This window comes from Salmo trutta, chromosome 14 (assembly GCF_901001165.1).
Source record: "Salmo trutta chromosome 14, fSalTru1.1, whole genome shotgun sequence".
In the NCBI taxonomy this organism is placed as follows: domain Eukaryota; kingdom Metazoa; phylum Chordata; class Actinopteri; order Salmoniformes; family Salmonidae; genus Salmo; species Salmo trutta.
Genome location: NC_042970.1, coordinates 20,677,226 through 20,704,509, shown reverse-complemented (window position 1 = coordinate 20,704,509; position 27,284 = coordinate 20,677,226). Strand labels below are relative to the sequence as shown.

Below are 27,284 nucleotides of genomic sequence, written 5' to 3'. Positions count from 1 at the left end.
ATTGACTCTGCATCAACTTCATGTAATTGTCAATAAAAGCCTACCCTGGTTAGGGTAGGTTTTAATAGTCACAGTGGGTACAACATGTCATATTCACTTCCTGATAAACTCAGTCACCGTGTCAGTATATACGTTGATGTTATTCTCTGAAGCTAACCGGAACATATCCCAGTCTGCGTGATCAAAACAATCTTGAAGTATGGATTCCGATTGGTCAGACCAGCGTTGGATAGTCCTTAGCACGGGTACTTCCTGTTTGAGTTTCTGCCTATAGGAAGGGAGGAGCAAAATGGAATCAAACAAAGGGTGCAAACAAAGGATCCGCTTCGGGAAAGTCGTATTCCTGGTTGTAATGCTAGTAGCGCTGGTGAGTTACCGCCGCTCTGATATCCAATAGTTCTTCCCAGCTGTATGTAATAACACACAAAGAAATCTGGGCTAACAATGCAAGAAATAATACAGAAAAAAACAAAATACTGCAAAATTTCCTAAGAGCGAGATGCAAGGCAGTACCAGTCAAAAGTTTGGACATCTACTCATTCAAGGGTTTTTCTATATTTTTACTATTTTCTACGTTGTAGAATAATAGTGAAGACATCAAAACTATGAAATAACACATGGAATCATGTAGTAACCAAAAAAGTGTTAAACAAATAAAAATATATTTTATATTCTTCAAAGTAGCCACCCTTTGCTTTGATGACCGCTTTGCACACTCTTGGCATTCTCTCAACCAGCTTCACCTGGAATTCTTTTCCAACAGTCTTGAAGGAGTTCCCACATATGCTGAGCACTTGTTGGATGCTTTTCCTTCAATTGGGTTGAGGTTGGGTAATTGTGGAGGCCAGGTCATCTTATGCAGCACTCCATCACTCTCCTTCTTGGTCAAATAGTCCTTACACAGCCTGGACGTGTGTTGGGTTATTGTCCTGTTGAAAACAAATGATAGTCCCACTAAGCGCAAACCAGATGTGATGGCGTATCGCTGCAGAATGCTGTGTGTGTGCCTTGAATTCTGAATAAATAACGTGACAGTGTCACCAGCAAAGCACTCCCACACATCACACCTCCTCCTCCATGCTTCATGGTGAGAACCACACATGCAGGGATCATCCGTTCACCTACTCTGTGTCTCACAAAGACAAGGCGGTTAGAACTAAAAATATCAAATTTGGACTCCTCAGACCAAAGGACAGATTTCCACCGGTCTAATGTCCATTGCTCGTGTTTCTTGGCCCAATCAAGTCTTTTCTTCTTATTGGTGTCCTTTAGTAGTGGTTTCCTTGCAGCAATTCAACCATGAAGGCCTGATTCACTCTGTCTCTGAACAGTTGATGTTGACATGTGTCTGTTACCTGAACTCTGCGAAGCATTTATTTGGGCTGCAGTTTCTGAGGCTGGTAACTCTAATGAACTTATCCTCTGCAGCAGAGGTAACTCTGGGTCTTCTTTTCCTGTGGCGGTCCTCATGAGAGCCAGTTTCATCATAGCGCTTGATGGTTTTTGTGACTGCACTTGAAGAAACTTTCAAAGTTCTTGAAATGTTCTGTATTGACTGACCTTCATGTCTTAAAGTAACCATGGACTGTGGTTTCTCTTTGTTTATTTGAGCTGTTCTTGCCATAATATGGACTTGGTCTTTTACCAAATAGAGCTATCTTCTGTATGCCACCCGTACCTTTTCACAACACAACTGATTGGCTCAAACGCATTAAGAAGGAAAGAAATTCCACAAATTAACTTTTAACAACACCTGTTAATTGAAATGCATTCTAGGTGACTACCTCATGAAGCTGGTTGAGAGAATGCCAAGCGTGAGCAAAGCTTTCATCAAGGCAAAGGGTGGCTATTTTGAAGAATCTTTTTTGGTTACTACATGATTCCATATGTGTCATTTCATAGTTTTGATGTCTTCACTATTATTCTACAATGTAGAAAACCATTGAATGAGTAGGTGTGTCCAAACTTTTGACTGGAACTGTGTATGAAGAATCAAAATTCCAAGATGGCGTAGCAGTCGGACGTGTGTTTTGTCTTGTCCCATCCTATCCCGTGTAAATATAGTTTTCCTCGTTTTTTTCATATATATTTTAATCTCACTTTCCATCTACGGACTGAATATAGTCTCCTGCAACCAGCCTCACCCAATGTCGTACGGATCTGCTATTTTTCTACTTTAGAACCGGAACCCCCATCAGCAGCTAGCCAGCTAACTAGCTACTAGCTAGTAGTCAGTTAGCCACTGCTAGTGGTCTTCACCGTTAATTCGGAGACCAGCCAGCCTCAGCTCGGTCAATACCTGCCAGTCTGCACAGCGCGATATCAACCCAGAGCATATCGGACTGCTTTTTCTCTACCACATCTCCGGATTCCTATTGCAAGCGCTGCACCTTTACACCGGATCATCACAGCTGGCTAGCTGCAATCCGAGTGGCTACTCCTGGCTAACGTCTCTGTCCTGAAGCAAGCACCAGTTAGCCTTGAGCTAGCCTCGAGCTAGGCCCATCTCCCGGCTAGCCGAAGAGGTCCACCAGTTAATTCTTGGGCTACAATACCTCTTTTGCCAATTGGCCTGGACCCTTTACTGCCAACACGGAGCCCCGCCGATCCATCAAATCAAATCAAATCAAATCAAATTTATTTATATAGCCCTTCGTACATCAGCTGAAATCTCAAAGTGCTGTACAGAAACCCAGCCTAAAACCCCAAACAGCAAGCAATGCATGGGAAAGAAGCACGGTGGCTGGGAAAAACTCCCTAGGAAAAACTCCTGAGAAAGGCCAAAAACCTAGGAAGAAACCTAGAGAGGAACCAGGCTATGAGGGGTGGCCAGTCCTCTTCTGGCTGTGCCGGGTGGATATTATAACAGAACATGGTCAAGATGTTAAAATGTTCGTAAATGACCAGCATGGTCAAATAATAATAATCATAGTAATTGTCGAGGGTGCAACAAGCACGTCCGGTGAACAGGTCAGGGTTCCGTAGCCGCAGGCAGAACAGTTGAAACTGGAGCAGCAGCATGGCCAGGTGGACTGGGGACAGCAAGGAGTCATCATGCCAGGTAGTCCTGAGGCATGGTCCTAGGGCTCAGGTCCTCCGAGAGAAAGAAAGAAAGAAAGAGAGAAAGAGAGAATTAGAGAGAGCATATTTACATTCACACAGGACACCGGATAAGACAAGAGAATACTCCAGATGTAACAGACTGACCCTAGCCCCCCGACACATAAACTACTGCAGCATAAATACTGGAGGCTGAGACAGGAGGGATCAGAAGACACTGTGGCCCCATCCGATGATACCCCCGGACAGGGCCAAACAGGCAGGATATAACCCCACCCACTTTGCCAAAGCACAGCCCCCACACCACTAGAGGGATATCTACAACCACCAACTTACCGTCCGAAGACAAGGCCGAGTATAGCCCACAAAGATCTCCGCCACGGCACAACCCAAGGGGGGGCGCCAACCCAGACAGGAAGACCACGTCAGTGGCTCAACCTACTCAAGTGACGCACCCCTCCCATGGACGGCATGGAAGAACACCAGTAAGTCAGTGACTCAGCCCCTGTAAAAGGGTTAGAGGCAGAGAATCCCAGTTAGAGGCAGAGAATCCCAGTTGGTCTGCCAACGTAATCGTCCGAGGTGGTTTCAACAGGCTCTTCCGTTGTGACATCGTCGAAGGCCCATCTGCTTTCCCCGGCCCGCTAGCTGTCTGAATCGCTGTGTCTCCAGCTCGCCTAGCGTAGTTGCGACTACTGAATCGGCTCCCTGACTCGCCTATTGCTACTCTCTGAACCCTATGATCACACATGCATCTCCCTAATGTCAATATGCCTTGTCTATTGCTGTTTTGGTTAGTGATTATTGTCTTATTTCACTGTAGAGCCCAAAACCCTGCCCAATATGCCTTAGATAGCTCTTTTGTCCCACCCCACACACATGTGGTGACCTCACCTGGCTTAACTGGTGCCTCTAGAGACAAAACCTCTCTCATCGTCACTCAATGCTTAGGTTTACCTCCATTGTACTCATCCTACCATACCCTTGTCTGTACATTATGCCTTGAATCTATTCTTTCACGCCCAGAAATATGCTCCTTTTACTCTCTGTTCCGAATGCACTAGACGACCAGTTCTTATAGCCTTTAGCCGTACCCTTATCCTACTCCTCCTCTGCTCCTCTGGTGATGTAGAGGTTAACCCAGGCCCTGCAGCCCCCAGCACCACTCCCATTCCACAGGCGCTGTCATTTGTTGACTGCTGTAACCGTAAAAGCCTTGGTTTCATGCATGTTAACACCAGAAGCCTCCTCCATAACTTTGTTTTATTCACTTCTTTAGCACACTCTGCCAACCCTGATGTCCTAGCCGTGTCTGAATCCTGGCTTAGGAAGGCCACCAAAATCCTGAAATTTCCATCCCCAACTACAACATTTTCCGACAAGATAGAACTGCCAAAGGGGGCGGAGTTGCAATCTACTGCAGAGATAGCCTGCAGAGTTCTGTCATACTATCCAGGTCTGTGCCCAAACAGTTCGAGCTTCTACTTTTAAAAATCCACTTTTCCAGAAACATGTCTCTCACCGTTGCCGCTTGTTATAGACCCCCTTCAGCCCCCAGCTGTGCCCTGGACACCATATGTGAATTGATTGCCACCCATCTATCTTCAGAGTTCATAATGTTAGGTGACCTAAACTGGGATATACTTAAAACCTCTTACATCTAGACGTTCCGCTAGCGGAACACCTGCTCCAATATCCAATGATGGGCGTGGCGCGAAATACAAAGTCCTCGAAAATCCGAAAACTTCCATTTTTCAAACATATGACTATTTTACACCATTTTAAAGACAAGACTCTCCTTTATCTAACCACACTGTCCGATTTCAAAAAGGCTTTACAGCGAAAAACAAAACATTAGATTATGTCAGCAGAGTACCCAGCCAGAAATAATCAGACACCCATTTTTCAAGCTAGTATATAATGTCACAAAAAACAAAACCACAGCTAAATGCAGCACTAACCTTTGATGATCTTCATCAGATGACACTCCTAGGACATTATGTTATACAATACATGCATGTTTTGTTCAATCAAGTTCATATTTATATCAAAAAACAGCTTTTTACATTAGCATACCCACCGAAACTTCTGGTGAATTTACTAAATTCTCACGATAAACGTTCACAAAAAACATAACAATTATTTTAAGAATTATAGATACAGAACTCCTTTATGTAATCGCTATGTCCGATTTTAAAATAGCTTTTCGCTGAAAGCACATTTTGCAATATTCTGAGTAGATAGCTCGCCATCACAGGCTAGCTATTTTGACACCCACCAAGTTTGGCCCTCACCAAACTCAGATTTACTATAAGAAAAATTGGATTACCTTTGCTGTTCTTCGTCAGAATGCACTCCCAGGACTTCTACTTCAATAACAAATGTTGGTTTGGTTCCAAATAATCCATAGTTATATCCAAATAGCAGCGTTTTGTTGTGCGTTCAAGACACTATCCGAAGGGTGACGCGCCCGGCGCGTTTCATGACAAAGAATTTCAAAATATTCCATTACCGTACTTGGAAGCATGTCAAACGCTGTTTAAAATCATTTTTTATGCGATTTTTCTCGTAAAAAAAACGATAATATTCCGACCGGGAGTCATTGTTTTCGTTCAAAGACTGAAAATAAAAACATGGAGTCTTCTCGTGCACGCGCCCCCAGTCTCATTGTTCTCTGATCGACCACTATCCAAATGCGCTACTGTTTTTCAGCCATGGCCTGCAAAGTCATCATTCAACATTCTGCCGCCTTCTGAGAGCCTATGGGAGCTGTAGGAAGTGTCACGCTACAGCAGAGATCCTCAGTTTTCAATAAAGAGAGTGTAGAAGGCCAAGAAATGGTCAGAGAGGGCACTTCCTGTAAGGAATCTTCTCAGGTTTTGGCCTGCCAAATGAGTTCTGTTATACTCACAGACACCATTCAAACAGTTTTAGAAACTTTGGAGTGTTTTCTATCCAAAGCTAAAAATTATATGCATATTCTAGTTTCTGGGCAGGAGTAATAATCAGAATAAATCGGGTACGTTTTTTATCCGGCCGTGAAAATACTGCCCCCTATCCATAACAAGTTAACACCCCGGCCGTCCTACAATATAAGCTAGATGCCCTCAATCTCACACAAATTATCAAGGAACCTACCAGGTACAACCCTAAATCCGTAACCATGGGCACCCTCTTAGATATCATCCTGACCAACTTGCCCTCTAAATACACCTCTGCTATCTTCAACCAGGATCTCAGCGATCACTGCCTCATTCCCTGCGTCTGTAATGGGTCTGCAGTCAAACGACCATACTCATCATCTTCAAACGCTCCCTAAAACACTTAAGCAAGCAGGCCTTTCTAATCGACCTGGCCCGGGTATCCTGGAAGGATATTGACCTCATCCCGTCAGTAGAGGATGCCTGGTTGCTCTTTAAATGTGCTTTCTTCATCATCTTAAATAAGTATGCCCATTCAAAAAATGTAGAACTAAGAACAGATATAGCCCTTGCTTCACCCCAGACTTGACTGCCCTTGGCCAGCACAAAAACATCCTGTGGCGTTCTGCATTAGCATCGAATAGCCCCTGCGATATGCAACTTTTCAGGGAAGTCAGGAACCAATATCCACAGTCAGTTAGGAAAGCTAAGGCTAGCTTTTTCAAACAGAAATTTGCATCCTGTAGCACAAATTCCCAAAAGTTCTGGGACACTGTAAAGTCCATGGAGAATAGAAGCACCTCCACCCAACTGCCCACTGCACTGAGGCTAGGAAACACTGTCACCACCGATAAATCTTCGATAATCGAGAATTTCAATAAGCATTTGTCTACGGCTGGCCATGCTTTCCACCTGGCAACCCCGGCCAACAGCTCTGCACCCCCTGCAGCAACTTGCCCAATCCCCCCCCCCCCCCCCCCCGCTTCTCCTTCACCCAATTCCAGACAGCTGATGTTCTGAAAGAGCTGCAAGTTCTGGATCCCAACAAATCAGCCGGGCTAGACAATCTGGACCCTCTCTTTCTAAAATGATGCACGGAAATTGTTACAACCCCTATTACTAGCCTGTTCAACCCCTCTTTCGCATTGTCTGAGATCCCCAAAGTTTGGAAATCTGCCGCGGTCATCCCCCTCTTCAAAGCGGAAGACACTCTAGACCCAAACTGTTATAGATCTATATCCATCCTGCCCTGCCTTTATAAAATCTTTGAAAGCCAAGTTAACAAACAGATCACCGACCATTTTGAATCCCACCGTACCTTCTCCACTATGCAATCTGGTTTCCGAGCTGGTCATGGGTGCACCTCAGCCACAATCAAGGTCCTAAACGATATCATAACCGCCATCGATAAAAGACAGTACTGTGCAGCTGTCTTCATCGACCTGGCCACGGCTTTCGACTCTATCAATCACCGCATTCTTATCGGCAGACTCAATAGCCTTGGTTTCTCAAATGACTGCCTGGCCTGGTTCACCAACTACTTCTCAGATAGAGTTCAGTGTGTCAAATCGGAGGGCCTGTTGTCCGGATCTCTGGCAGTCTCTATGGGGGTGCCACAGGGTTCAATTCTCGGGCCGACTCTTTTCTCTGTATACATCAATGATGTCGCTCTTGCTGCTGGTGATTCTTTGATCCACCTCTACGCAGACGACACCATTCTGTATACATCTGGCCCTTCTTTGGACACTGTGTTAACAAACCTCCAAACAAGCTTCAATGCCATACAACACTCCTTCCGTGGCCTCCAACTGCTTTTAAATGCTTGTAAAACTAAATACATGCTTTTCAACCAATTGCTGCCCACACCCGCCCGCCCGACTAGCATCACTACTCTGGACGGTTCTGACTTAGAATATGTGGACAACTACAAATACCTAGGTGTCTGGTTAGATTGTAAACTCTCCTTCCAGACACACATTAAGCATCTCCAATCCAAAATTAAATCTAGAATTGGCTTCCTATTTCGCAACAAAGCCTCCTTCACTCATGCTGCCAAACATACCCTCGTAAAATTGACTATCCTACTGATCCTTGACTTCTGCGATTTTACAAAATAGCCTCCAACACTCTACTCAGCAAACTGGATGTAGTCTATCACAGTGCCATCCGTTTTGTCACCAAAGCCCCATTCACTACCCACCACTGCGACCTATATGCTCTCGTTGGCTGGCCCTCGCTACATATTCGTCGCCAAACCCACTGGCTCCAGGTCATCTATAAGTCTTTGCTAGGTAAAGCCCCGCCTTATCTCATCTAACTGGTCACCATAGCAACACCCACCCGTAGCACGCGCTCCAGCAGGTATATTTCACTGGTCATCACCAAAGCCATCACTTACTTTGGCTGCCTTTCCTTCCAGTTCTCTGCTGCCAGTGACTGGAACGAATTGCAAAAATCACTGAAGCTGGAGACTTATATCTCCCTCTCTAACTTTAAGCATCATCTGTCAGAGCAGCTTACCGATCACTGTACCTGTACACAGCCAATCTGTAAATAGCACACCCAACTACCTCATCCCCATATTGTTATTTATCTTCTTGCTCTTTTGCACCCAGTATCTCTATTTGCACATCATCATCTGCACATCTATCGCTGCAGTGTTAATGCTAAATTGTAATTATTACCTGCCTAATCTTCTACATTTGCACACACTGTACATAGATTTTTCTATTGTGTTATTGACTGTTCGTTTTTTTATGTGTAACTCTGTGTTGTTGTTTTTGTCGCACTGCTTTGCTTTATCTTGGCCAGGTCGCAGTTGTAAATGAGAACTTGTTCTCAACTGGCCTACCTGGTTAAATAAAGGTAAAATAAAAAAAGGTTATCAGGTTCGATAGAGAAGGAGAGACTCTTACAGAGAATGATCTGTGTATCGCTGTATGCACCACTCTCTCACATATACTGATTCCAGTGAATGCATGCATACACGCACACTCACTCATAGATGTGATTTAGAGCAACATGGATTGTTATTACAGTGTAATATAGACATTTGTCAGTCTCTTTTGGATACAAATGTCTCTTTTGCAGCCCATCATGGTGATGGTTCTTTGGATGACCATGGGGTCACAGCTGGTTCATTGCAGAGTCGCTATTGAGCAAAATCATTACTGAATGCCTTCTTACTGGAAAATCTGATGTTACAAAATCATATTGGTGCATTAGAAGCCTGAGATCATATTGATATTCAATGCAGACCTTCTTCCCTCAGAGCCCAAAATAGCTTCAGCAATTTGATGTTTCACTGCCACTGCCATTTGAGTTTTCACTCTGCAACAAGAAGATATTATTTTATCTTCATATGATTAGTCTGGTTGCTCATTGATGACAGGTACAGTGTTTAATCCAATTCTAGCCCACAAATTGAATCAGGATCAGACGTTGATTTCAGAGCGCTGCTGCTGCTGAGCTGATGCAGAATGCACTGGAAGGAAGTGGTCAATCGTTAAAGTCAGCATCCCTTCTACAGCACCACTCTCTCTCTGTGACGTCAGAGTGCTGCTTGTCTCTTGGGCTGCCTGCATGCCTCCACTTAATACCCCCTCCTCTCTCCTTTCTCTCTCTCTCTCTCTCTCTCTCGCTCTCTCTCTCTTTCTCTCTCTCTCTCTCTCTCTCTCTCTCTCTCTCTCTCTCTCTCTCTCTCTCTCTCTGTCTCTCTCTCTCTCTCTCTCTCTATCAATCCATCCATCCCCATCCCTCTCCCCTGTTCTCCTCTAGCTCGTCCCCATTCTGCCCACCTGACCTGCTGAAATCCAATTAGAATAACTGGTACACAGCCCTGGAAGCACGGATGCGCTGTGCTTACCAAGCGCAAACTGCAGTCTCACTCACTCTGTCTCTCCTATCTTCCGTCCTCTCGCTCTGCATCTTTTCCATCCCTCCCACTCTTATAAAAAATATTCAGCCTTTCTGTCACTATCTCCTTTCCCTCTTGCTGGTCTAGCTGGTGCAGTTAGTCTCTCTAACTCCCCATTACAGTCTTGCGCTCACTCTCTCTCGCTCTCTCTCTCTCTCTCTCTCTCTCTCTTGCTCTCTCTCTCTCTCTCTCTTGCTCTCTCACTCTCCCTCCTGCGCTGCCTCCCTCCCTCTCTCCCGCCCTCATTGTGGAGATCTTTAAAGCTCCCAGCAGCACACAGTCCTCTCCTGCCTGGGAAACATGTCAGCCATTCTGGACCTGGACCAGATCGCATGCTCTGGGAATGCAGTGGTGAGTGCGTCTGACTGACACACCTCGCTGGGTTTAGTTTCACGGGGCTGGGTCAGGGTCTGGGTAGAGAGACCCTGGCTCTATGGGAGGGGCTGGTCTCTCTGGCTGGTTGGCAGAATACCTGCCTGCCTAACTGCCTCTTCTGACAGCCAGCTAAGCAGCTGAGCCGTTTCAGTGTGCAGAGAGGCGTTTGTGCAGGTGGACACTGTATTTGTGTGTTTGAGTGCACTTACTGTCGAGACTGTTCGTAATTTGTCTGCGGGGGAGTGCATGTTTGTGTGTGAGTGAGTGCGTATATTTTTGCATGTGTGTGTTGTCAACATAGATGTTATTGTGCGATGTAGGTGCATGTCAATATAATGGCATGAAATATGAATGTGCGTAAGCGTTCAGGAGTCTGAGCATACAGGAGAATATGGGTATGTGTCTGTCTGTGTGTGCTCGTCTCTGTACATACTGCATTTTTTGTGTCTGCGTTTGCCAAATCGTGAAGAGAAAATAGCTATTTTCTCTGTACAGATCTGTGGTGACAGACACCAGCTAAACAGGCCTTGCGATCCCTGTGTATGTATCCATATGAACTGCAACAGTCTGACAGTGAAAAGGAACTGATCTTTCACCCACATAGCAACAACAGATGTGTAGTCTGAAAGATATCCCACAAGTGCCTTACCAGGCTAAATGCTGTTTTCAACCCCATGACATAGACAGGCTCTCTCTGGTCTTGAATTGCCAAAATAAAGGAAACAGCAACATAAAGTGTCTTAATAGGGAGTTGGGCCACCATGAGTCAGAACAGCTTCAATGCACCCTGGCATAGAAGTGTCTGGGACTCTATTGGAGGGATGCGACACCATTCTTCCATGAGAAATGCCATCATTTGGTGTTTTATTGATGGTGGTGGAAAACGCTGTCTCAGGCGCCGCTCCAGAATCTCCCATAAGTGTTCAATTGAGTTGTGATCTGGTGACTGAGACAGACAGACACACACCCTTGGCAGGAATAGGTGAGGCATGACACATTACTCTGTCTTTTCACTTTCCCTCACCTTTTCCTTCTCTCTCTCCTCACCCTCTCTCTTCTCACCCTCTCTCTCCTCTCCCTCTCTATCCTCTCCCTCTCTCTTCTCACCCTCTCTCTCCTCTCCCTCTCTATCCTCTCCCTCTCTATCCTCACCCTCTCTCTCCTCTCACCTCCTCCTTCGTCTCCCTCTCCTCATTATTTCCCTCTTTTCCTTCTCTGTGTGACTGTGTTTCCATCTTTGGCAAATTCCTCTGGGTGTCACTGCAGACACCTCTCAGCTTAGCCCTCCATCTGTTATAGATCGTTATCAGCCATCTCTGACAATACACAAACCTAAACCCCACATTAACATTCTCCTCCATATTCTATGAAGTTTGTCTAAACCCCCATTGCAGAAGCCTAGTTCCACTGTTGTTAATTAAGGGTAAAAGGGTCGCAGCAGCCATTGCAGTGCTCACTACTCTTCCCCCTCCCTGTCCAGGCCAGCAGCCCCACCCCAGGTCTGTTTGCGTCTGAGGCTCAACTGCGGTGTATGTGTGTGCGTGTGTGTGTAAAGGGATAGAGGTGAAGGGAAGAAGCAAAACAGAGTGTGAGCATGTCTTACTCCTAGATAGATCAATACTACCCAAAGACAAGGATCTGAGGTACACTACATGACCAAAGGTATGTGGACATATGCTTGTCAAACATCTCATTCCAAAATCATGAGCATTAATATGGAGTTGGTCCCCCCTTTGCTGCTATAACATCCACTCTTCTGGGAAGGCTTTCCACTAGATATTGGAAAATTGCTGCAGGGACTTGCTTCCATTCAGCCACAAGAGCATTAGTGAGGTTAGACACTGATGTTGGGCGATTAGGCCTGGCTCGCAGTTGGCGTTCCAATAAATCCCAAAGGTGTTCGATGGGGTTGAGGTCAGGGCTCTGTGCAGGCCAGTCAAGTTCTTCCACACCAATCTCGAAAACCACTTCTGTTTGGACCTCGCTTTGTGCACGAGGGCATTGTCATGCTGAAACAGGAAAGGGCCTTCCCCAAACTGTTGCCACAAAGTTGGAAGTGCAGAATCGTCCAGAATGTCATTGTATGCTGTAGCGTTAAGATCTCCCTTCACTGGAACTAAGGGCCCGAACCATGAAAAACAGCCCCAGACCATTATTCCTCCTCCACCAAATGTTACAGTTGGCACTATGCATTGGGGCAGGTCGTGTTCTCCTGGCGTTCGCCAAACCCAACATTTGTCCGTCGGACTGCCAGGTGGTGAAGCGTGATTCATCACTCCAGAGAACGCGTTTCCACTACTCCAGAGTCCAATGGTGGCGAGCTTTAAACCACTCCAGCCTACGCTTGGCATTGCACATGGTGTGCGGCTGCTCAACCCATTTCATGAAGCTCCCGACGAACAGTTCTTGTGCTGACGTTGTTTCCAGAGGCAGTTTGGAACTCGGGAGTGAGTGTTGTAAGCGAGGACAGAATATTTTTATGCGTTTCAGCACTCGGCGGTCCCGTTCTGTGAGCTTCTGTGGCAGATGACTGGATCTGAGATAGATGACTGGATCTGAGGTAGATGACTGGATCTGAGATAGATGACTGGATCTGAGGTAGATGACTGGATCTGAGGTAGATGACTGGATCTGAGGTAGATGACTGGATCTGAGGCAGATGACTGGATCTGAAGTAGATGACAGGATCTGAGGTAGATGACTGGATCTGAGATAGAGGACTGGATCTGAGGCAGATGACTGGATCTGAGGCAGATGACTGGATCTGAGGTAGATGACTGGATCTGAGGTAGATGACTGGATCTGAGGTAGATGGCTGGATCTGAGGCAGATGACTGGATCTGAGGTAGATGACTGGATCTGAGGTAGATGACTGGATCTGAGGCAGATGACTGGATCTAAGGCAGATGACTGGATCTGAGGTAGATGACTGGATCTGAGGCAGATGACTGGATCTGAGGCAGATGACGTGTTTAACTTAACTTCTGGGGACCAGAAGTCCCCACAAGAATAGTAAACTAACAAAAATGTTACCAACTGGGGACATTTTGTTAGTACCCACAAGGTCAAATGCTATTACTAGTTGGAATTAGTGTTAGGGTTAGAATTAGGTTTAGGGTTAGGAGCTAGAGTTAGGTTCAGGGTTAGTGTTAAGGTTAGGTTTTGGGGTTAAGGTTAGGGTAAGGGTTAGAGTTAGGTTTAGGTTTAGGGAAAATAGCATTTTGAATGGGACTGAATTGTATGTCCCAACAAGGTTAGTTTTCCAAGACTGTGTGTGTGTGTGTGTGTGTGTGTGTGTGTGTGTGTGTGTGTGTGTGTGTGTGTGTGTGTGTGTGTGTGTGTGTGTGTGTGTGTGTGTGTGTGTGTGTGTATTGGTGTTGTGTGTGTGTGTGTCTGTGTGTTGGTGCTGTGTGTGAGTTCAAGTCTGCGTCTGGGTGTGTGTGTATTCATCCCATTTATTTGAATAATTGTTGTTTCCCCACCCATTGTGTCCTTGTTGCTATCCTCTTCTTAAACCCTAAAAACTCTCCTTCTACAGCAACACAGAAGGGACTGTTTCAATTTTTTAAGTTTTTCTTATTTTTTATACTACGTTCATATGTACAACAGATAATAGTAAAGGCATTAACCTGTTGCATGTGTCTTCATGTTTCTGTTCTGCTGTTTGTGTCTCCACTCTGTGAGTGTCTGGTTGATTATTACTGCATGTACTTGTCTCTGTCATTTCATTGAAGTCTTAATCTGACAATAACCTCATATTAGTGCATTTTAAAGCATAGAAAATGGCTGGTATGTCTGATTGAGATCTCAGACAGAGATACTGCTGCCTTGTCCTTGACAGGAAGGTTTAACCTTCACCATCTCCAGAGGAACTTTGATAGCCACCATTCTCATTTCTAAAATGGTGCCTGCTGCAGTATTCCCAGCCCTGGTTCTGAGAGGAGGCTCCCCTCTCTCTCTCTCTCTCTCTCTCTCTCTCTCTCTCTCTCTCTCTCTCTCTCTCTCTCTCTCTCTCTCTCTCTCTCTCTCTCTCTCTCTCTCTCTCTCTCTCTCTCTCTCTCTCTCTCTCTCTCTCTCTCTCTCTCTCTCTCTCTCTCTCTCTCTTTCTTTCTTTCTTTATTATTGATGACCACTGGGCCCTGAGACTAGGCCCAGCACTCCCTCATGCTGTTAAACACACACTCACACTCAGATACGCAGTCCCAAGTCATGCCGACCTTGCGCCGTGTTGGGGTGTGTGACGTCAGCAGAATCTGCTGTCACGAGTCTAGAAAGGTCCAGGATAGGTCTGTAGAACGTTTGGAGGCATGCCAGGGAATGATGCTGTTATTTTCTTGGTGTGTTACATCCCTTCCTGTTTCAAGTCATGATATCGATGAAGCTCAGTAAGATGGTCATTTATTGCTGTCTCATCTTTTTGGGCCTAATTTGCCCTACTCACCAAGACTCATTTACACTGACAACTTAATGCACCGACTTGGGATCATAATGTTATGGATGGCTGTAGTCTCTGTAGTCTCTTATAAAGATATTTCCGCACAGAGAGAGGCATAGAGAGAAATGAAGGCAGTTACAGTGTCTGAATTTTAATAGCGGAGGGTTACTCCTCCCTGCAGTGGCAGCTTTCAGAGAAGGCGATGATTCTACATTTTTGCGCAGTCATACCTCGGGAGCAGTGCATTTTAAAATCTCCAAGGGAACCAGCTGATCCTCTGCCCAGTGCTAACTCTCAGCTCCTCCTTGTCCCATCTGAGAGGGCTCTGGAAAGGAGACAGGAAGCTCTGTAGTCTGTACACACTCAATCATAAGTACTCACACATGATTGGATTTTCAATTTGTTTGGCATTTATTGTCTTTCACATATCTGATTAATGATGTAGTAAGCTATTATTAGAATATGATCCATACATCTCTGTCCACATCCCACCTACTCCAGAGCCCCCAACACAGACCCAGAGTCTCTTTGTGTAGATTGAAAAAGATTGGGTATGGAAAAACAATGTTTAAAATATCCTAGACCTCAAGGGCCTATTGGATCTGTCTGGCCACCAGGATGTCTCCCTCCCTACTTCCATACTGTTTATATCTGTCTACCATCGCCCTGACCTATCTGTTCTCTCTGATTGGCTGCAGGAGCATGATATCGAGACTACCCATGGCGTGCTCCATGTGACCATGAGGGGCGTTCCCAAGGGCAACCGGCCAGTCATCCTCACCTACCATGACATCGGCCTCAACCGTGAGTGTGCAGATTAACCCGTATAGCATTATCTAAGACATTATCTAAGACATTATCTAAGATGCAGTGTGGTTCTAAACATGTAACATAACTTCTATGAGTAATACTTGTAGGTTTATGCCATGGATCTGTGTTTGATGTATGATATGTACAGATTTGTGCCATTCTTGTGTATCTTGTTTCTAGATGCATTTTATTCTTTATCTCTTATGAATGGGTTTGCATTGCTATCTTTTTGTTCCTCTCTCTGTACAGATAAGTCATGCTTCAACACGCTGTTTAACTTTGAGGACATGCTGGAGATCACGCAGCACTTTGCTGTGGTCCATGTGGACGCCCCTGGACAGCAGGAGGCGGCACCACCCTTCCCCACAGGGTACCAGTACCCTACTATGGACGAACTGTCTGAGATGCTGCCCTCGGTTATGACTCAGCTCAAGTGAGTGACATGGACATTGACCAGTTGACTCATTAGGTTGTGATGGATAGACTGGAATGCCAGTAAGTTGGTGTTGCTGATGGTGTGATCTATTTCCTGATGTCCACAGGGTGAACAGTGTGATTGGGATTGGCGTGGGAGCAGGAGCCTACATCCTATCCCGGTTTGCAGTAAGTCTACATGACAGCAGCTCTCTCATCTGTCCATTTGAATTTTCTAAATCTCCTGTCTCTCTCAGTCTGGTCTATTACAGAGGTTGTATGTCAGTCTGTACATCAGTGCTTCACATCCAACCCATGTAGCAGCATTTCACCAGTCCTCTTGTCTATTATAAACATTGCCATTCTGAGGGGGGGATCACCTTGTTTTACTCTCGATCTCTCACTGTCCCTCTCGTGTTCTTCCTCTTTCTGCACTCAATGCCTGTTTTTTGTTTATTTTTTAGCTCTGCTGAATTCTCTCTCTACAAGAGAGCAGAAAGAGCACGTAGAGAAGGAGTAGAGAGAGCACTGAAAGATGGAGGAGGGGGTGTGGGGGTGGAATTAGTCTGGAGGATTTAGGAATCACAGAGTTGGATGTTCCTCTGGGGGTCTGCTCTCATTCAGAATGAATGAGGAAAATTTGATTTTCAAATTCCATCAGTTGGAATGAAATGGAAACAAGTTAGATTGGTAACAACTGTTGCTGCATTTGATTTAGAAACAGGACAAGCTTTCAGAGAAGTTGATGATTCTAGATTTTTGCACAGTCATACCTCGGGAGCAGTGCATTTTAAAATCTCCAAGGGAACCAGCTGATCCTCTGCCCAGTGCTAACTCTCAGCTCCTCCTTGTCCCATCTGAGAGGGCTCTGGAAAGGAGACAGGAAGCTCTGTAGTCTGTACACACTCAATCATAAGTACTCACACATGATTGGATTTTCAATTTGTTTGGCATTTATTGTCTTTCTCATATCTGATTAATGATGTAGTAAGCTATTATTAGAATATGATCCATAAATCTCTGTCCACATGCCACCTACTCCAGGGCCCCCAACACAGACCCAGAGGCTCTTTGTGTAGATTGAAAAACAATATATATTTTTTAAATGTTCTAGACCTCAAGGGCCTAGGAGTCCATTTATAAGGGTCACATAGTTGGATGTTCTTCTGGAGGTCTGCTCTCATTCTGAATTAATTCCATTTTCAAATTCCATAAAGGTAGTTTCAGGTAACTAGCATCTCAGCAGCCTCTGTTGATACATCTGGCCTTTCTTGAAAATGACAAAAGCTTGTAGCATAGATCCTTGTGATCTCCCAGCATCCCGTGTGGCTCAGTTGGTAGAGCATGGTGTTTGCAACGCCAGGGTTGTGGGTTTGATTCCCACGGGGGACCAGTACGGAGAAGAAAGAAAAAATCTATGATATGTATGAAATGTATGCATTCACTACTGTAAGTCGCTAAATGACTAAAATGTAAATGCTAAGTGACTAAAATGTAAATGTAAAAAATGAATGCAGTTTTAATGCCAATCACTACATCTCCCTAAGATGTTCATCATCATCATTCCTTCCTTACTATACCATGTATGAAGACTGGGATGCTCCTATACTACTTCACCTCATGTTGGGGACTGACATGTTGTTCCTCTCGCTGCAGCTGAACAACCCTACTCTGGTAGAGGGCCTGGTTCTGATCAACGTGGATCCGTGTGCCGAGGGATGGATTGACTGGGCTGCCTCCAAGGTCAGTAGTCCTCTAACCAATCACCCATCTCTGAATGCAAAGCCATAGATCCTTGTGATCTCCCAGAAGACTGTCACTTTAGCTATGCGTTATTTATAGACCTTGTCCTGTTTGTTTCTCAACAGCTCTCTGGGTGGACCAGTAACATTGTGGACACGGTGATGGCTCATCACTTCAGCACTGTAAGTATGATGGGTTGGCATCTGCCCACCTTTGACTAGGAGTTCCATTCACCTTTGATAACCTGGTTTGAAAGTGAACATTTGTATAGTTTTAAAAGTGATATAAGACGACATCATGATACCATCCACACACATTCTGACGCCTTGTGTGTTCCTCCAGGATGAGCTGACAGACAACCAGGAGCTGGTCCAGACCTACCGCCTTCACATCGCCCAGGACATCAACCAGGACAACCTGGCCCTCTTCTGTGCCTCCTACAACGGGTACGCTGGGCAGGAGTGGAGAGGGGGCAGGGATTCACTCCTGCCCACCATAGTCGTTGGCTCTACTACTGGCTGGATGAATGTGGCTTTAACCTTGTCTTTTTTTCTCCTTTTACAATAACAGTCGTCGGGATCTGGAAATTGAGAGGCCAGTCATTGGTCTTAATGAGGACACAGTGAACACACTGACGTGAGTTTCAACTGGTTTTACTGTGTTTTCGGCAGTATGCAGAGACTTCATGCCGATAGGGGGCACATGGGCGCGTGCCCCCTCAGATTTGTCCTGTTTAAAATAATTATTATAATAATACAATAAATAAATACTACTAGCCACCTAGCAGCCTCTGATGTTTGGGGTGAATGGCACTACTGGCAGTATGCATTTGTATGCTCAAGCAGAACCTCCTCTTCCCCTCCAGGTGCCCTTCTCTGTTGGTGGTTGGAGACACATCTCCTGCAGTGGAGGCAGTGGTGAGTTAGTTAGGGTGGTTGTTGTTTGGCTTGTGATTATAGATCATGCACTTCTACATGCCTGTGTATATATAGTAGGATGATGGAACTAAATGTTGAATATCACTTCCTTTATGTAATGAATTTTGTTAATTTTCTCTCTTTAAACTTGTTTCAGGTGGAGTGCAATTCCAGGTTAAATCCAACCAAGACTACACTGTTTAAGGTGAGGCGTGGCATGTTATATCCTGTGTGTGTTATGCATTTTCCTCCTGAATAATCAATATTATATGCTAAGCTATTGCATCACGTGTAGCGACTCAGAAGTTCTCTCTTTCTCCCCCTTCTCTCTGTAGATGGCTGATTGTGGAGGCTTACCTCAGGTTGTGCAGGTGAGGTTTGATGATCTGAAAGTTATTATATGCTTATATAGCTTTTTAAATCATTATCATAAAAATATATATTTTTGATAACTAACTTACTGTAATCTCCTCCACAGCCAGGGAAATTGGCAGAGGCCTTCAAGTACTTTGTTCAGGGTATGGGTTATAGTAAGTACATAACTCTCTTACTTTTCATTCTAAATGTGTGATCTCAATAACCACTCCTTTCTAGCATACAAAAAAAAAATATATATATATATAGACTCTGGCCACTTTACTCTCTGGAACTTTACTCTTATTGATTATCCACTAACAAGCTGTTGTATGTATTTGTGGTTAAGATCTGTGTTCTCTATGTATTTCCTGTTGACGTGAGAAAAATAACAACTATTGCTCAATTAAGTATTGTTTTTATCACGGTTTCCCATGAGCCTTTGCCAGACCCCCTCCTGGGTTTGGAGTGTAGCCAATAGTTTCTGAAAAGACCCTTTGTTTGTCACACTGGTCACGGAGAGGAGGCCGCCCCTCACGCCTCACAGCTGCCAATTCCTCTTTCATCTTTGCAGTGTTGCATAGCCTCAGTTGTCAGTAGGTGAGAAATTGTGATTGTAGCATGAATGACTAGCACCAAAGACATGCTGAACAGCAATTGACTTCCTGTTCAATTCTGCGTGGGAGAGACTCTCTCGACTTGCCTTGTGTACTTTTCTTTTCTACCCAAACTGTTTAAGATGCATCTCCTCCTGTGACACAAAGCAAAGCGCAGACTTAAACAGGCTCTATGTACTCTATAAATCTCAAATTAACTTAAAATTGACGGCACCTAAACGTGCCTTACAATCAGCGATTTCCCCTTCTAGAATGCTAGCACAAATTATGGTTTAGTCAGGAATAGCCATGGACCAAAAGAGAAAAGCTAACTTTTTGAAAGATGAGATCACGTCGATGGTAGAGGAGATTGAAGGCAGGCAACACGTATTATTCGGTGGACTAAATGGTGGGTTGACAAACAAAGAAAAACAGGTAGCTTGGGAGTGTGTCGCCGCTGCAGTGAACGAGGTGGGGCAGCAAGACAGAGCTGTGGCTGATGTGAAAAAGAAATGCTCTGACCTTAAATTGCAAGGGAAGAAAAGAATATCCATACATAACCAGCAGGAAAATCACTTAGGTCAAGTCTAGACTTTTTTATTTTTTTAAATGTTATTTCACCTTTATTTAACTAGGTAGGCCAGCTGAGAACAAGTTTACATTTCATTTACAACTGCGACCTGGCCAAGATAAAGCAAAGCAGTGCAACAAAAACAACAACACAGAGAAATACAATAGAAAAAGTCTATATACAGTGTGTGCAAATGTGTGAGGAGGTAAGGCAATAAATAGGCCAAAGTAGCAAAGAAATGACAATTTATCAAATTAACACTGGAGTGATAGATGTGCAGATGATGATGTGCAAGTAGAAATACTGGTGTGCAAAAGAGCAAAAAAGTTAATAAAAACAATATGGGGATGAGGTAGGTTGATTGGATGGGCTATTTACAGATGGGCTGTGTACATGTAACAGTATAGCTTCCGTCCCTCTCCTCGCCCCTACCTGGACTCGAACCAGGGACCCTCTGCACACATCAACAACTGACACCCACAAAGCATCGTTATCCATCGCACCAGAAAAGCCGCAACCCTTGCAGAACAAGGGAAACAACTACTTCAAGGACTCAGAGCACTATTAGCTCGCACCACCACTAACTAGCTAGCCATTTCACATCGGTTACATACAGCTGCAGCGATTGGTAAGCTGCTCATATAGCTGATGCTTAAAGTTAGTGAGGGAGATATGTCTCCAACTTCAGCGATTTTTGCAATTTGCTCCAGTCATTGGCAGCAGAGAACTGGAAGGAAAGGCGGCCAAAGTAGGTGTTGGATTTGGGGTTGACCAGTGAGATATACCTGCTGGAGCGCGTGCTATGGGTGGGTGTTGTTATGGTGACCAGTGAGCTGAGATAAGGTGGCCCTTTACCTAGCAAAGACTTATAGATGACCTGGAGCCAGTGGGTCTGGCGACGAATATGTAACGAGGGCCAGCCAACGAGAGCATACAGGTCGCAGTGGTGGGTGGTATATGGGGCTTTGGTGACAGAACGGGTGGCACTGTGATAGACTGCATCCAGTTTTCTGAGTAGAGTGTTGGAGGCTATTTTGTAAATGACATCGCCGAAATTGAGGATCGGTAGGATAGTCAGTTTTACGAGGGTATGTTTGGCAGCGTGAGTGAAAGAGGCTTTTTCGCGAAATAGGAAGCCGATTCTAGATTTAATTTTGGATTGGAGATGTTTAATATGAGTCTGGAAGGAGAGATTACAGTCTAGCCAGATTTGTAGTTGTCCACATATTCTAAGTCAGAACCGTCCAGAGTAGTGATGCTAGTCGGGCGGGCGGGTGTGGGCAGCGATTGGTAGAAAAGCATGCATTTAGTTTTACTAGTGTCTAAGAGAAGTTGGAGGCCACTGAAGGAGTGTTGTATGGCATTAAAGCTTGTTTGGAGGTTTGTTAACACAGTGTCCAAAGAAGGGCCAGATGTATACAGAATGGTGTCGTCTGCGTAGTGGTGGATCAGGGAATCACCCTCAGCAAAAGCGACATTATTGACATATACAGAGAAAAGAGTCTGCCCGAGAATTGAACCCTGTGGTACCCCCATAGAGACTGCCATAGGTCTGGACAACAGGCCCTCCGATTTGACACACTAAACTTTATCTGAGAAGCAGTTGGTGAACCAGGCCAGGCAGTCATTTGAGAAACCAAGGCTGTTGAGTCTGCCGATTTAGAATGCGGTGATTGACAGAGTCGAAGGCCTTGGCCAGGTCGATGAAGACGGCTGCACAGTACTGTCTTTTATCGATAGCGGTTATGATATCGTTTAGTACCTTGAGTGTGGCTGAGGTGTACCTGTGACCAGCTCGAAAACCGGATTGCACAGCGGAGAAGGTACGGTGGGATTCGTGATCTGTTTGTTAACTTGGCTTTCGAAGACTTTAGAAAGGCAGGGCAGGATGGATATAGGTCTGTATCAGTTTGGGTCTAGAGTGTCACCCCCTTTGAAGAGGGGGATGACCGTGGCAGCTTTCCAATCTTTAGGGATCTCGGACGATTTGAAAGAGAGGTTGAACATACTGGTAATAGGGGTTGCAAAAATGGCGACAGATCATTTTAGAAAGAGAGGGCCCAGATGGTCTAGCCCAACTGATTTGTACAGGTCCAGGTTTTGCAGCTCTTTCAGAACATCTGCTATCTGGATATGGGTGAAGGAGAAGCTGGGGAGGCTTGGGCAAGTAGCTGCGGGGGGTGCGGAGCTGTTAGCCGGGGTTGGGGTAGCCAGGAGGAAAGCATGGCCAGCCGTAGAGAAATTCTTATTGAAATTCTCGATTATCATGGATTTACCGGTGGTGACAATGTTTCCTAGCCTCAGTGCAGTGGGCAGCTGGGAGGAGGTGCTGTTATTTTCCATGGACTATACAGTGTCCCAGAACTTTTTGGAATTAGTGCTACAGAATGCAAAGCTAGCCTTAGCTTTCCTAACTGACTGTGTATATTGGTTCCTGACATCACTGAAAGTTGCATATCACGGGGGATATTTAATGCTAATGCAGAATGCCACAGGATGTTTTTGTGCTGATCAAGGGCAGTCAAGTCTGGGGTGAACCAAGGGCTATATCTGTTCTTAGTTCTACATTTTTGAATGGGCATGCTTATTTAAGATGGTGAGGAAAGCACTTTTAAAGAGCAACCAGGCATCCTCTACTGACGGGATGAGGTCAATATCCTTCCAGGATACCCGGGCCAGGTCGATTAGAAAGGCCTGCTCGCTGAAGTGTTTTAGGGAGCGTTTGACAGTGATGAGGGGTGGTTGTTTGACCGCGGACCCATAGCAGGTGCAGGCAATGAGGCAGTGATCGCTGATATCCTGATTGAAAACAGCAGAGGTGTATTTGGAGGGCAAGTTGGTCAGGATAATATCTATGAGGGTGCCCATGTTTACGGATTTAGGGTTGTACCTCGTGGGTTCCTTGATCATTTGTGTGAGATTGAGGGCATCTAGCTTAGATTGTAGGACTGCCGGGGTGTTAAGCATATCCCAGTTTAGGTCACCTAGCAGAACAAACTCTGAAGATATATGGGGGGCAATCAATTCACATATGGTGTCCAGGGCACAGCTGGGAGCTGAGGGCGGTCTATAACAGGCGGCAACAGTGAGAGACTTGTTTCTGGAGAGATTCATTTTTAAAATTAGAAGCTCGAACTGTTTGGGCATAGACCTGGAAAGTAAGACAGAACTTTGCAAGCTATCTTTGCAGTAGATTGCAACTCCTCCCCCTTTGGCAGTTCTATCTTGACTGAAAATGTTGTAGTTGGGGATGGAAATCTCAGAATTATTGGTGGCCTTCCTAAGCCAGGATTCAGACACGGCAAGGACATCAGCGTTGACGGAGTGTGCTAAAGCAGTGAGTAAAACAAACTTAGGGAGGAGGCTTCTGATGTTAACATGCATGAAACCAAGGCTTTTACGCTTACAGAAGTCAACAAATGAGAGGGCCTGGGGACACGCAGGGCCTGGGTTAACCTCCATATCACCCGAGGAACAGAGGAGGAGTAGGATGAGGGTACGGCTAAAGGCTATCAAAACTGGTCGTCTAGTGCGTTGGGGACAGAGAATAAAAGGAGCAGATTTCTGGGCTTGGTAGGATAGTTTCAGGGCATAACATACAGACAGGGGGTATGGTAGGGTGTGGGTACAGTGAAGGTAAACCTCGGTATTGAGTGACGATAAGAGAGGTTGCATCTCTGGACACACTAGTTATGCTGGGTGAGGTCACCGCATGTGTGGGAGGTGGGACAAAAGAGGTATCTGAGGCATGTTGAGTGGGACTAGGTGCGCCGCAGTAAAAAAAACAATGATAACTATCCTAAACAACAGTATACAAGGCATATTGACAGAGAGAGACATAAAGCGAGGTATAAAGCAATCACGTGTTGATTGGGAGAGCTAGCTAAGACAACAACGGGTAAGACATCAGCAGCTTATCTCTACTTTGCGTAGAGATAAGATAATTTCCACGTCAAAGTAAGGTTTTATAAATAACTACTTATACTTGGTTTTCTGCGTAAGTCATACTTAAGATCAAAATTGATCGTAAGTCTGTTTTATAAATGAGGCCCCAGCACAGTATTTCTATGGTACTAGGCTCTTCTGTTTCCTCCCCCAGCCTTCCTCAGTGGGAGCACAGAATCACTCCCTACAGAGGAAATGTCACAGCCAGAGTAGAGTTGATTAAAGCCTCTTCTCATGCAGAGAAGGGTTCTGAATAGAAATAACAACTCAGCATGACATCAAACACCTTTCTGTGGTTACAGTTTCTCACAGTCGTGTAGCACAATAGATATCAAGACGACATTTTTACATAGCAGTATGAATGAGACAAGATGCTGTTTATCTTTCATCATCATCTTAGTATGAGTAATTCTGCTTTGTCCCTTTGGGCTATCTCTGTCTCTCCTCTGTCTCTCCTCTGTCTCTCCTCTGTCTCTCCTCTGTCTCTCCTCTGTCTCTCCTCTACCTACCCCAGATAGAATCTGACCCAGGAAGAACACATATTTTCTTTCCTTTGTCTCTGTGGTATACAGCAGTTGTCTTTCCCTTAAAAATTACTTATATTCATTACTTGCTCTTTCATGAACCTTACTCCCTTTCAATATGTTCTCCTTTCTTCTTCTTTCAATCCTTTCCTCCCTCCATCAATGCTAACAGTTCCCTACGTTATTCTCAGTCACCTGAGCAACGAATCAGGTACCAGGTTTTAAAGCAGTAGCAGTTGTAGACCAGTTGGCCTCGTACCAGTCTCCATTCAGCCTAACACACATTAGATGAATGTCAAGGTATGCTCAGAAAGTCATGACATATTGGTATTTTCAGTCATCTGTATTGTTCAATTAAGTGGAGAACTGTCTGCATACTTTGACATTTTGTTAGGTGGTTATGTTGCTCCTGTAAGCATCGATCTGCTTCTGACTGCCCTAAGTTTGATATGTTTTTCCTATTGTTACACAAGGTGCTAGTTTTGATTAATTTTGTCTTCATTTATATGTTTTTTCTGTGCTTTATGCTCTTATTGTATTGCCTTAATTGCAAGGCATTCTTGTCAGCGTCTTTGGCTTGCATACTGTATTTAAGCTTTTTCTTTATTTTATCGGTGCCTTTATTTCCTCAGATTTGTCTGCATGGTGAATATCTTCCGTATTTGTATGATTTATTAATGTAATTCCCAAACAGAGGGAACACATCATAATGCTTCCTGCATTGCATGAAGTGCTCTACATTGTGACTGGAATGTTAACACCGTGTTGTGTTGTAGTGCCCACGGCTGGAATGACTCGTCTGGCCCGATCCCGCACCACCTCCTCTACCAGCATCACCTCCATGGACAGCAGCCGCAGCCGCAACCTCAACAACCTGCTGGAGGGAGCCAACACCACCGGGGGCCTGGACAACCAGCCTGGGCCCCAGACCATGGAGGTCTCCTGCTAAACCTCCTTATCTCTTCCACACTCCACACTGGGTAGCAGCCCTCAGTGGTGCCCCTATCCTCCTCCAGTAACTTATGTCTCCCTGTCTCTCTCTCCAACCCTGCTCCAAAGCTACTCAATGCCAGGGGGTTCTGTGATGAATTGTGTGATTAATATGAGAATATATATACAAATGCATATTAAATATTATACTGTATACACGTCAAACTTCTAGTCACAAGCGGAGGGGACAAAATAAAGAATGAGTCAGATATACATATACTGTATACTCAAAGGGTCTAGAGATGGTACGATTCCCCCACCCATCATTTGATATGTGTGCATGTCTCCTTGTGCAAAGTGAATATGGAGACTTACTCTTCCAGATTCAATTACTATATGTCCCTCCTCTTATTTTGTTTTTCCCATTATTGCCTTTCACCTATTTTATTTATTTGGTTACCCATGTGTCTGTGTGTAGAGGATTGGTTCCCGCGTCACAGGAGGGGTTGAAGAGTCCCATCTCTCACATCCACTGTAGCCCAAACACACACTCCCTCCTCAGTCCTTCTCTATTCCTCTTATCTAGAACACATTTACACTAAATACCTACATTCATTGCACATATTTAGACCACTTTTTTAATTGATATTTTTTACGTTGTGAACTGTGAACACACGCCTCCTTTGATTGTGTGGCAAAGTGTAGATGTGTGATATACTGTACTGTACCTTGCTGCACTGCTTTGTTCTGCCGAGTCACTCCATTCACACTGTAGAATGATCACTCAAGCTGGGTACAAAACATAATATTCATGATTTTCAATACATTTCTCTGCATTGTGTTCTTTTCCCAGGTGTATGTGACAAAAAACACATTAACAAATATATAGTGGCCCAAATGACAGAATGAATGCACTGTATTTTGGTTGGACTAGGACATTATACTTGCTTTTTAGGAGGAATATGGAAAAGCATAAAGAAAGGCAATAGGAAAGAACTGTGGGCCAATGTGATTGTGTAGATTAAATTCTCCTTTCATCTGTGTGTTTTAAAAATGCTTTTTCTTTTGTAATTGATGTCATCTTTTTCCTTTTTCTGTTTTACACTTTTGTAGTTTTTTTAGTCTGTTGACTCATCTCTTGAGTAGACATACACAATGAATAACAACTTCAGCCTGTTATGATGTGGAAATGTGTGTTCAGTCTTCACTGAGGTCAGTGGTGCTTCCCACTGTCTGCTGATTCAACTCATTTATACTAGTGTACTACTAAATAAAGCTAGAAGATGAAAAATAGTTCCTTTTCTTTGTTTATACCTTGTGTTTCCACGATAACACTCAATCTAATACTAGCAAAGGGTTAAGAAAAATAACCTGCATTTCAGATTAAAACAGGTGACATACTTCTGTTTTGTCTTGAATTAATCAAATTAACTACCATCTAACAACTCCAGGAATCGCATGCTGTCCAGGCTTTTGTACCTCCGTGCTATCCGAGACTTGATGTTATCATAAATTAAGGCAAACCGTGCCTTGTACAGTAGGTGTGCCTTACATCCTGAGTCGGAACTTTCCCTCTCTTTGTTGTCCTCTAAAAGTTAATTCTTGCATACCCAAAAATGCAGTGTCGATAAACCGCTTGAGAACATCACTGTCTCTTCTTACTTTCTCGTTGTGTTGTGTAGTTTGAATACGCAGATCTTCCTCCATTCCATGATCGATTGTCATACTCGAGTAAAAGTAAAGATACCTTAATAGAAAATGACTCAAGTAAAA

The 27,284-nt window shown here is 44.5% G+C and overlaps 1 protein-coding gene across 3 annotated transcripts in view; it reads left to right on the top strand.

Moving 5' to 3' along the window:
- LOC115207603 (protein NDRG3) overlaps positions 1-26,804 on the top strand; it is a 56,549-nt gene extending 29,745 nt beyond the window's left edge. The window contains exons 1-14 of one of the 3 annotated variants that reach the window (XM_029774856.1): positions 9,788-10,248; positions 15,406-15,511; positions 15,767-15,950; positions 16,060-16,120; positions 17,588-17,674; positions 17,800-17,856; positions 18,017-18,120; positions 18,245-18,310; positions 18,540-18,591; positions 18,749-18,796; positions 18,927-18,962; positions 19,070-19,121; positions 24,754-24,792; positions 25,358-26,804. In XM_029774856.1, the coding sequence (XP_029630716.1) occupies positions 10,198-10,248; positions 15,406-15,511; positions 15,767-15,950; positions 16,060-16,120; positions 17,588-17,674; positions 17,800-17,856; positions 18,017-18,120; positions 18,245-18,310; positions 18,540-18,591; positions 18,749-18,796; positions 18,927-18,962; positions 19,070-19,121; positions 24,754-24,792; positions 25,358-25,530 (1,116 nt within the window). In that variant the 5' untranslated portion in view covers positions 9,788-10,197 and the 3' untranslated portion in view covers positions 25,531-26,804. Of the gene's footprint in view, positions 1-9,787; positions 10,249-15,405; positions 15,512-15,766; positions 15,951-16,059; positions 16,121-17,587; positions 17,675-17,799; positions 17,857-18,016; positions 18,121-18,244; positions 18,311-18,539; positions 18,592-18,748; positions 18,797-18,926; positions 18,963-19,069; positions 19,122-24,753; positions 24,793-25,357 lie in introns of those variants that run through there. The other 2 variants (XM_029774854.1, XM_029774855.1) reach the window with 2 other exon arrangements.
- Positions 26,805-27,284: the final 480 nt, after the last annotated feature.